Source organism: Elephantulus edwardii, unplaced genomic scaffold (assembly GCF_000299155.1).
Source record: "Elephantulus edwardii isolate Elephantulus edwardi_28Jun2011 unplaced genomic scaffold, EleEdw1.0 scaffold00156, whole genome shotgun sequence".
In the NCBI taxonomy this organism is placed as follows: domain Eukaryota; kingdom Metazoa; phylum Chordata; class Mammalia; order Macroscelidea; family Macroscelididae; genus Elephantulus; species Elephantulus edwardii.
Window position 1 is genome coordinate 947,536 of NW_006399906.1, and position 11,547 is coordinate 959,082.

General features: G+C 35.2%; 1 protein-coding gene across 1 annotated transcript in view; it reads right to left on the reverse strand.

Annotated features, from left to right (window-relative positions):
- Positions 1-11,547, reverse strand: part of LOC102866788 (tyrosine-protein kinase Fer-like) — a 575,672-nt gene that overhangs the window by 494,392 nt on the left and 69,733 nt on the right. The window contains exons 5-6 of the mRNA XM_006895050.1: positions 4,870-5,007; positions 4,248-4,367 (exon numbers count right to left, since the gene is read on the reverse strand). Of these exons, the coding sequence (XP_006895112.1) occupies positions 4,248-4,367; positions 4,870-5,007 (258 nt within the window). The remainder of the gene's footprint in view (positions 1-4,247; positions 4,368-4,869; positions 5,008-11,547) is intronic.

Consider the following 11,547-nt stretch of genomic DNA (forward strand, 5'->3'; position numbering starts at 1 on the left):
ACCTGGCCTAGTTTTCACTGCTGATACTGAACTTCAACAATTCCTTCCACAGATGTAATCAATCTGATTCTTGTGCATACATCGGGTGAAACTCATGTGTATAGTCTGTGTTTATGTTTTTTAAAAAAAGATGTTTGCTATGAATAAATCATTTATTATGTAGAACTCTATCATTCTATCCCCAGCCTCATTTCTGTCACCCAGTCTATGTTTTCTAACTGCTAATTCTTCTTCCTGGTCCCCAACTTTTAACCTTCATGCACATTCTTCCTGATTTTAAACCAAGCTCCTTTCAGACAACTGGCTTTTCATATAGAGTTAGGTATAAAAAATGCATATAGATTTTGTTTTCAAGCCAAGTTACCACTGTGGGGTTACTTTCCCTTGGTGCCTTATAATGGATTTTCAAGGGCAGCTAGAGAGACAAGTGAGTCACCATCCTGGGGCTTCTGTGCCTTGAAGCAGATCTCTGCAGGAAACTAGGAAGAAAGCCAAGTTGGACCTTGGGTCTCGTGCCAAGCATTAGAATCAAAGAGCCAGATGAGCCACTATCTGAACCAAATACCCCCAATGTGGCCAGAAAACTATATCCTGAGCCATGAGATTTGTATGTCTGATTCTTTTTAGGGTTTGTTGTTAAAGGTATAACACCTATCTGTCAGTTCATTATATAGGGGACTTATAGTTTAGGTGTGTAAATGCTTGCTTATAATTTGCTCTTATTAGGATAGCACTTGTCTGTCAGTCTGCTGTACTGGTGTAACTTGTGGGTCACTGTGATTCTGGATTGTACATTTGTTGTTGCTGTTGTTAGGTGCCATCGAGGTGAGTATGACTCACACCCAGCCTATGAACAACTCTGTCCTATTCTGTGTCATCCTATTTCTGACACATTTGAGTATCCATTGCTGCATCCATCATGTCAATCCACTTGGTTGAGGGTCTTCCTCTCTTTCGTAACACCTCAACCTTCCCAAACATAATGTCCTCTTCAAGGAATCACTTCCACTAGTAACAAGCCTAAAGTATGGGAGATGAAGCTTTATCTTTGAAGAGCATTATCACTACTGAGGAGCTCTATCATTTGAGTGGTACCATAGTCATAAAAAAACATAGGAGTAAGTTGTATTATTCACCAACTACTACCAGAACTAAAAAACAGAGAAATTCTGTCATCCATTGTTTACGATGTAACCCTACTGTCTGGAGTAGAATCTCAACCGTGGCACTACTGACACTTTGGGCTAGATAGCTCATAGTTATGGTAGGCATTTTTGTGCTGTGTAGGATGTTTAGCAGTATCCCTGCCTCTACAAACTAGATAACTGAGGACTAAAAGTCTCTTCATAAATTATCAAATATGCTCTGAAGGGTATAAATATTACCCTAGTTGAGACTCACTGGCTTAGAAATAGTTTGCCTTGTAATAACATATCTAAAGGCAGTAGAAAAAGTGAAAATCATGTAGAGGGCTTTGAGACTTTGGGAATAGCTTCACAAATCACAAAATGGTCACTAATGTAAACTCACTACTGTTAAGGTATGCCCATAACTACATTATTATTATAAGCAAACAGTACAAAATAATTACTAAACCTTCATCTTGTACAAATGATTTGTTACTGTTGTTGTGTACCATCAAGTTAGAACTGACCCATAGCTGATTCTCCAATGTGTTTTCAGAGGCAGAAAACACGGGAAGAGACTGACCATCTTTCTTCCATGGTAGATTTCAATCAAGTACCTTTAGGTAGCCATCATAACTCTTTACCATTAGTCCACTTCTGGTATTCATATCCTCAGTGCCATTTGGCCAATGTAATGTCATGAGTTTACTGTTCTAAATGCCTTTCCTAAATATCGGCTTTGACTTAAACCATAAAATTGGGTGGAAACATGAAACAGGGGGTATTTAAACTAATCATTATGGATTGTTCTGTTTTCCTATCCCACCAAGTTTAAATTGAGCAGGTTTAAGAGCAGAAGAGGAGAATCACACCAAGAAGCGGCAAAGAATGCAGCACACATCCTTCAGGGTCAGAAATTCCTACATCTGTCAGACTAGCACATACACAAGACTAACAGCAGCCTCAACAGAGAACCAGAGACCAGCAGGAGGCAGGTGACTTGCAGCTGCTGACCTACAGATCTACAGGCAGGTGCTTTCAGCCAAGCCTGCTAGAGGACCGAGGGGAGACATCATAATTGGTAGGACTAACGGCTTTATAAAACTGACCTAAGACATGAGTCTGAAGGTGAAAGAGTCTGCACACACACTTGAGAAGTTGTCCTGATGGAGAAAGTGTATCCTGCTGCCAACCTGAATTGCAACCTGTTAACTTCCTTTGTAAACCCCATGATCTTGAGTATGGCTCTGTGAAATCTATGTGGCAACTGCAATAGATTTCAGACCCACTATGAGGGCCATTCAGTTGAAAGTCTAAGTAAAAGTGGATGTGAGAGTATGAAGTCTGAGTCATCTTATGGGAATTGGTTTGGTATTGTGGATGTTGCAGATGAGAACGTTTCCCCTTTGTAAAGTTAATATAGGTGAAAGACAACCATCCACATGACACCTACACATGTTTACACACACTATAAGATACCACACTTTACCTCAAAAGTTAATGCCTGGGTATTACCACTGAGTTCATTATCTGTTTGAACACTACAATGTTACTGAACAATAGAAAGGAAGCTGTCTAATTACACTAGATGTGAACAAACAATATGTACCTTTCGGCTGAGTCATTTGATATATTTAATATTCAATTCTAATGCCAAGATGTTATCTTCAAAGTTGAAGAGAAAACAAGTGAATAACTCTTTCTCACTGTTGTTTTCTTATAGAGAGAAGCAGACATGTTTACTAGTACTTGTAAGAATTCCGATGTTGCTTCCAAATAAAATTATGAGGCAAGTTAATAATTATAAGTAGAAAGGCCTGATAACACTTTCTAAGCTCAAAAATGTACTATTAATTGTTGTTAATGTTTAATAGGTACTAAAAAAAGCATTAAAATTTATAAAACTACTTTAAAGTTTAGGGAGCTCCAGTGACCCAGCAATAAGAAGTTGTGCTGTCAACCCAAACAAAAGCAGGAAGTTCTAATCCACCAGCTGTTCCACAGAAAAAATATGGAAAATTTTCTCTAATGCAATTTCATTTCCAGCCTCTGAAAACATGCTGAAGAGTCAGCTATGAGTCAGTTCTGACAATACTTTAAAAATTTTCTATTTTAGTAATAAAGAGGTAGTTTATTTAATAACTTATAATAGAAAATATCTTGGTCTAAACAGAAAAGAACTTAATGAACACTCAATTTTTCATACCAAATGGTTCTATATCAATGAGTCCCTAATCTCTCACACTTAATATCTTAATTTCCAAAATGGATGTCATCGTCATTTTTCAGGATCAAATGGGATAATGAATAAAACCAAGTTCTGAAGAAAATAAAGCATAATTAGTTCAGTGTAAGCTATGACTAGTTATTGAGCAAATTAACATAAGCAGTTTTACACAGAACTTGATTCTGAGCATTATCAACATTAGAGATGGCAATGAGAAAAGTACTAGTCAGAAGATTTTATTTTTACAAAATGAAAATCAAATGCATTTTAGTGTACTTTTCTCATTTGAAAAATAAATGGAATTTTTAATTTGATAAAATACATTTCATCATACTTACATCCATAGTCAATGTCCATGCAAGCAGCAGCTAAGAGTGCAAATAATGGTCACTGAATTGCAATGAGTAAACTGTTAGAGAGCAATGAGGTCATTTTTAAAAACAATAGTGCACCTGACCCAAACCATGGCATTATAATTGCCTCATATGCATGTGAAAGTCAGACAATGAATAAAGAGGACCAAAGAGAAACTGAGGCCTCTGATATCCGGTAATGATAAAAAGAACAAACAAATCTGTCCTGGAGGATGTTTAGCCAAAATGTCCCTCAGATAAAAGTTCACCTCACATACTTTGGGCACCTCACCAAGAGGGACCAAAACTTGTAGCTAAATATCATGTTTGATAAAGCAGAATGTCAATGAAAAAGAGAGAGACTGTCAATGACACGGACTAACATATTTGCTACAAAAATGGTCTTAAGCACTATAGGTATAGCGATGAGTATCATTTTTTTCTGTTGTACACAAGGTCACCATCAGTTAGAAGCAATGAAAAAGTACCAAACAATGATAACATTAATATTTTAAATAGTTCAGATATGTAAATACTTACATTGCTTGCAAACTTTCTGCTGTTAAATTATTCCACATGATTTCATTTGCCTGAAGATTTTCATTTTCTTCTAGTAAGGAAATATCAAATTCAATGTCTTGTTCGTTAGCAGCTGTTGTCCTAGGAAAACAAAATTTTGGTCAATATTAATACACTACTATAAAATAGCTTAGTACACGAAACTCTAGACATAAAAAAGCTAGTGAAGCAACTTGAAATTTAGTTGTCTGCTTTCTAGAAACCAGGTATAAACCACATTTTCATGCCACAGCTGTAATGAGTATAAAACAATTCTTTTATGGAAAAGTATTAATCATAAAGTTAAACATATATGTGTGTTTGTGTGCATGCATGTGGGCACGTATACACACGTATACATGTATATAAAGTGATGCTATTTTACTTCATGAATATTAAAAATAAAGCAATGTTATAAATTTAAACAATGGCATAATAAACATTTTAAAATATTATTATGTAAATTAAATAATTATCATTATGAGAATTTTAAACTCATTAAGAACAATCTAAAATATTCTATAGCATGGCATAGTCTTAAATATTTCTTCTGGTTTTATTCAAACTTATAGAAAATACTGAACAAAATATAAAAAAATCATACCTGTGAACATCTATGAAATTATCATATTCTGTACTAGGATCTATCTGTTCAACCGACAACTGAATTTCTTTATGGACATTCACTATTTCCTCTGTAACAAGACTGGTAATCTGGCTGTATTCATCAAATATACCTTTTCTGGAAAAAATAAATTTTTACAGTAGTTTAAGGTTTTGTTAAGGGGATCGCAGATCTTAGAAGTAATCAGAGCAATAAACTTAAGAAACAATATGAGTATTTATCAATGTAGTCTTAAGTAACATTTATTTCATGCACAGATTATAACATAAAGGTACTATACAAATCTGCCTTGGAAGAAATGTTATCAGAGTGATCCTTAGATGCCTGGAAAGACATCATGTTTAAAAAATGAAGCGTCAATAAAAGAAAAAGAGAATACCTATCTAGCTATATAAATCTGTTACTGCACTAGCAAGATCTTTCAAGAAGAAAAAAGAAACCCTTTATTAATAAAGTTCATTACTATCCAGCGGAAGGAAGTTTATGTCTTTTTAAATTTGCTACACGCCAACGTTTCCAAGGCTATAAATCATAAAGAGAGGAGACTGACAGTTCTTCCTCAGAGTTGCTCATGCATTCAAACTGCCAAAGGCTCTTAAAAGACTTTGTTTTAAAAGTACAACTTTACGGGCCACAACACTCCCTGATCAAGTATTTAGAGATGGTATGTTTGGTTTGCTTTTTTGTTTTGTTTTATTTTCATTTTCCTTCTTAGTGATCTTTAAAGTAGAAGATGTGTTATCTGATACAACTTGTAAAATCTAGCAGAAAAGAGTACTTCAAATATAGTACAAAGGCTCCTATATTATAATATACACTAGACTGTTTGAAGGTAGGGACTATGTGGTATGTGGTATATTATTAAAGCAGTTTGAACCAACAGCCCTTCTGTGGAAAAAGAAGCAGAAGAAAATAATTTTATAAACTTATGGAGCAGTTCTACTCCATCCTATGGAGTTTCTTTGATTTGGAATTAACTCTAAGGCAGTACAATTGGGTTGGAAAGATATGGCTGACCAGAGTAGCTAAAATATTTTAACTAACTACTGTCCTTTTTTGTGTGTGGAAAATAAAATGCAAGCAAAAATAACCTCATGGCTTTATCATTAAATTCACAAATGAGAACCTAAATGTAGGAATACGTCACTTCTTTAATATCATATATTTTCCTTTCATTCATTATCATTTTAAGAGGAAGAACATAGGAAGAAAAGAACTGAAGTAATAAAAATCAATTGCTACATGTATTTCTGTAATGACTATTCACTATTTTCAATATATGGCACAGTGTAAAAACACTTTTGTTTATAAATGCACCAAAAATTCTATTTATTGACAACACTTCTAATCATTCATTAAATAAGCATCTATTTAAAATTAAATATATTAAAATAACTAAACACTCACATAAATATACAAGTATAAAACTGCTAAGTTTTAAAATACCTTTATATCAACTAGGTTCCTCAGTTAAAATATACCCAAGAGAAACATAAAATAGTATAGATTTTATAAGTTCTGTAGAAATCATCCTTACTGAAACAATAAAAATAATAATAATAAATCAGAAACGGATGAAGAATAAACATAAAAGCTCTAAGATACCTAGAGAGTGAAAATAAATTCCAATAAAAATACGTCTACTTTGGGTTTCTTGTCTTTAGCATATTAATACTTTATAGAAGACTTCAGAGTAAATTACTTTAAAAAATGATAAATTGAGTCCTCTGCCATACGAAACAGATTTTAAAGGCATTGGGCTAGAAGGAGGCATGTAAACCTCATCCATCCACACTTAATACTGTACATATGTATGTCTTCTCAACATAACACACACACAGAGAGAGAGAGAGAGAAAGCATTCCATGAAATAAACATCAATTTCATATGGAAGGGAAAAAGACCATAGATAAGTCAGTGCTAACGAAAAAGAAAAACGAAGTAGGAAACCTTATACTTTCTGACCTCAAAGTCCATTTTACAGTCATAATAATCAAAGTAATTTGGTACTACTGCTTAATACAGTTACATAGATCAGTGGAATAGAATTGAGATCCTAAAAATAAATCTATCCACCTATAGACAGTTAATCTTTTTCATAAGGAAATGAAATACACTAATTAGGGGGAAGACAACCTCTTTAACAAATAGTGCTGGCAAAACTAGATATCGACCTATAGAAAAAGTCAAACAAGAGCTATGTAACTTATATGATATTTAAAAACTAACTAAATATTAATCAAGGACCTATGTGTAAAATCTACAACTATAAAGATCATCAAAGAAAAAGCTGAGGCAAACTTGGAATTTAATCAATGGCATAAATATACTATCAAATATAAGAAAACATACAATAACTGGCACTTCCTAAATATCAAATTCCATGTGCATCAAAAGACTTCTCCAAAAGACAAAGGGCGCCTATACACTGGGGAAAATATCTGGTAATCTCTAAAATTTATACAAAATTCCAACACCTCACCAAGAAGACAACAATAATAATCACAAAATGGGCAAAAGATATGAACACACATTTCACCTAAGAAAATATTCAAATTACCAGCAAACACATGAAGAATACTCAAGATCATTAGCTATTACTGTTGTTGTGAAGGGCCGTCGAGTCGCAGGCGACTCATAGTGACCCTATGAAGGACAGTCCTCAACGCATGGGTGCCTTTCATCCTCTCTCCAGGTTCATAGGGTTTCCAGAGGCAAGCTATTATGGAAGTGGATGCAGCTCCTCCTTCCACGCTTATTTAATTGAGGAGCTCCACCCCACTCTCAGTCCGCACTGGATAGCCAACCATTAACGCATTTGACACATCCGTGTCACAGTGTTCAGCCTCACAGTACCCACAAGTGACCACAGGACGACAACTTGTACACCAGGGCTATACGACCTAGAGGAATGTCTGAACAAAAACAATGAAAGACTGGCCTGAGGGCCGTGAACTAAAAGTCACCTACCTTTATCTTGGTCAGAAAACAATGAGATATCATCTAACCTCAATGAAAAGAGTAAAGTTCAATAATTCAGCAAAGAAGAAATGCTGATGAGGATGTGGAGAGATTGGAATTCTCATACGGTGCAGGTGGGAATGCAAAATGGTAGAGTCAATATGGAAAGCAGTTTGGCATTTTCTTAGAAATTTGGGAAAAGAAATACCATTTGATCTATTAACCTCACTGTTGTTGTTGTTATGTCTAGTGTTATTATTATAGTGTTGTTATGTCTAGTGACCCTATGTACAGCAGCTCTGAGCCTGCCCTGTTCTGAGCCAGTCTCACTCATTCCGACACAAAAACTCCCACTGCCTCAGTTACAGTATCAATCCATCTCATCCAGGGTCATCTTCTCTTGTGCTGTCCCTCCATCCTTCTGAGCATGATGTCCTTCTCCAAGGATCACTCCCTCCTGGCCATGTGCCCAAAGCTTGTGAGACAGAGCTTCATAATCCTAGCCTCCAAGGAGAAACTTGAATTCACCCTCTCCCAAATAGATCTATTTCTTTTCTTTACAGTCCCTAGTACGTTCAAGACTCTTCTCCAGCACCACAATTTGAAGACATCAATTCCTCTTCTGTCATCCTTAGTCATTATCCAACTCTCTGACACATAGCAAGGAATTGAGAACACCACGGCCTGTATTAGGTACACTTTAGTCTCTAGACTAATTGCTTTTCAGTACTCTGGAGAGGTCCCTGACAGCAGATTTTCCCAATGCAATTCATTCTTTAATTTCTCACTGCTGATGTTAACAGTGTTGACTGTGGAGCCAAGCCAGCTGTAATTATTAATAACCTCAGTCTCTTCTCTTCGCTACCTATCATAGTGCTGCCAAATGGCCCAGTCGTGAGAATTTGTCTTCTTGATGTTGAGATTCAATTCATATTGAAGACTATAGTCCTTGAACTTCTGTAGCAAGCACTTCAGGTCTTCTTCAGTTTCCACAAGCAAGGTTATGTTAACCTTTGTTAAACCCACTGTTTTTGTTGCTGATTGCCTTCCAGTCAAGCACAACTCATAGAGACGTTATGAACAAAAGGTTTGAAGTCCCTCTACAACTAGCAACAATTATCAAAGTTCATAGAGTTTCTGGAGGCATGTTGTTTAGGAAGTGGATGCCACTCCTGCTTCTACTCCTCCTCCTCCTCCTACACACACACACACACACACATTTATTGCAATATTATTTGCAAAAGAAAAGAGTTTAGTGGTAAAAATATTTCGCCAATGGACAAACAGCTAAACTTTGACAAAGGAATGTTTTTCATCACTAAAAAAGAATTAAGAAGTTATGAAATACTATACAACATGGATGAATCTAGAATAAATTATATTGAATGCCTTACATCAGTTATAAAAGGGTTAATTACGGCATAAGACAACTAATATAAAAAGCTATATAAAAAGATGCTACACAGAATCAATCTTGTAGCACTAACAAGGATGAGAAGGGAGGAAAGGAAAGTAAAAATTAATAAATAGATACATTGGTGAATGGAATGGCATTAAACAATAAAGGTTTGGTTGTTGTTGTTGTCGTTGATTACTGATGAGTCAATGATGACACATAGCAACTCTATGAATAAAAAGACCAGAAGTCTTTCTATAACTCTTGTCATTTCCCCAAGTTCATAGAGTTTCTACAGGCATGTGGTTTAGGTAGTGGATGCCACTCCTGCTTAAAGGTTTGACGGTTGTTAACTGTCGTCATAGACAACTCAACAGTGACCCTATGTATGACAGATCTGAACACATCTAACTTTCACCATTTCTCCACGTTCACAGAGTTTCGGAGACAAGGTTATTTCAGAGGTGGATGCCACTCCCACTCCTGCTTTCAAGTTTGTTTTAATTATGGAACTCCACCAAACACTGTCCCCCATGGGTAACCATTATCTCATTTGACACATCAGTGTCACAGTACTGAGCATCACAGTAGCCAGGAGTTACCTCCATACAGCAAATGGACAGAGCAGTGCTATACCACTTAAAACAATATTTGACCAAAACCAATTAAAACCAAACCCAAGGGCTGCAGACCTAAGGGCCCAAATGCATTTTTTAAACAGGAGGCTTATAAAATCAACTCACACCCAATGGCGAGCAAACAATAATACAGAGAGAGTTATTTTGACCTAGTGGATAGAAAATTATGCTACCAAGCCAAAAGTGGTTGATTTTAATCTGCAGCCCTCAGGCAGGCATGGTTTTAATTGTTTTTGGCCAAACATTCTTCTAAGTGGTATAGTACTGTTCTGTCCACTTGCTGTACAAAGGTGTGTGGTTATATACTGATGTATTTATGTGTATATATGAAGGTTCCTGGAAAAATGATGAAGTTCAACTCACTAAATATTATACTAGTGAAATGTACATAAGGCCTATTTTATAATATACAACATTCCTTAAAATAAACTTTGTTGTTAAGTTGTTCTTAAGTACCATAGAGTCGTAGATGACCCATAGTGACTCTATGAACAAGTCTTGAACACAAAACTTTCAACTCTTCTCCAAGTCCATAGTTTCCTGAGGCTAGCTTTTAAACCTAAAAGCTACCAGAAAAAAAGAATTGTATACTGCAATTTTATCTACCATAAATTCGAAAGAAAAATATAAATAAAATATTGACCTTATCATTAACTATCCAAAATATCCCAAAATTGGTTATTGTAAATTCCAGTATGTATTTTATTTGTAAAAGAAAGGAGTCAAGAAAAGATGCTTTCTCTGAAAGCATTCATTAAACTATTCACCAAATAATGTATCACTCATTCATTGCTGTTGAGTCAGAAATGACGAAAGCTGACCTTCCACTGGGTTTTCTGAGGCTATAAACTACACAGAAAGAGACAGCCCATCTTTCTCCTGAGGAGATGGATTCTGACAACCAGGGAGATACACCTTGTGGGTTAACTTGCTATAGACTGTGCCAACAGACTTCTCTAAAGAATGTGTTTAGGCAAATTAGGAAATTTGCCTAATATACAGATATTATAATTGAGATCTGTTTTAATTTCAGAACACAAACCAGATTTTGAAGACTTACAACAAAAAAAGTAAAACATCCATTATTAATTTTTAAAAGGATTACATTATTATATAGCAATTTTTTATATATTGGATTAAATAGATTATTAATAAAAATTTTATGCTTTTTATATTTTTTAATACAATTCTTTTTCAAAAGGGAAGTTTTGGTGGTACAGTTCATAGTTAATTCTGCTGCTACCCCAAAGGCTGCCCCAGTGACTCCAAAAGAGAAAGAAAGGAAGCCTCTTCCATTAAAAGTTACCACCTCAGATGCCCAATGATGTGTCCCTATGAGTCAGAATGGACTCGATCACATGAGTTTGAGTTATTTAAAAAAAAAAAAAACAAAATCAAAAACAAAAAAACCCCCCACTGTCATCAAATCAATTCTAACTAATATTCCTAGTGACCTTACAAGACAAAGAAGATCTGGCCTATCAGGTTTCCAAGGTTGCTATCATTTTGGAAGCAAGCTGCCATATCATTTTCCTTAACAGAAGCTGTTGGGAGCAAAGTGCCAATCTCTATCTTAATAGCAAAGTATTTTACTACTTCAGTACGAAAACATCTTCCACAACTCTTAAAATTTTTAAATTATGTATATGACTCATATTTCCA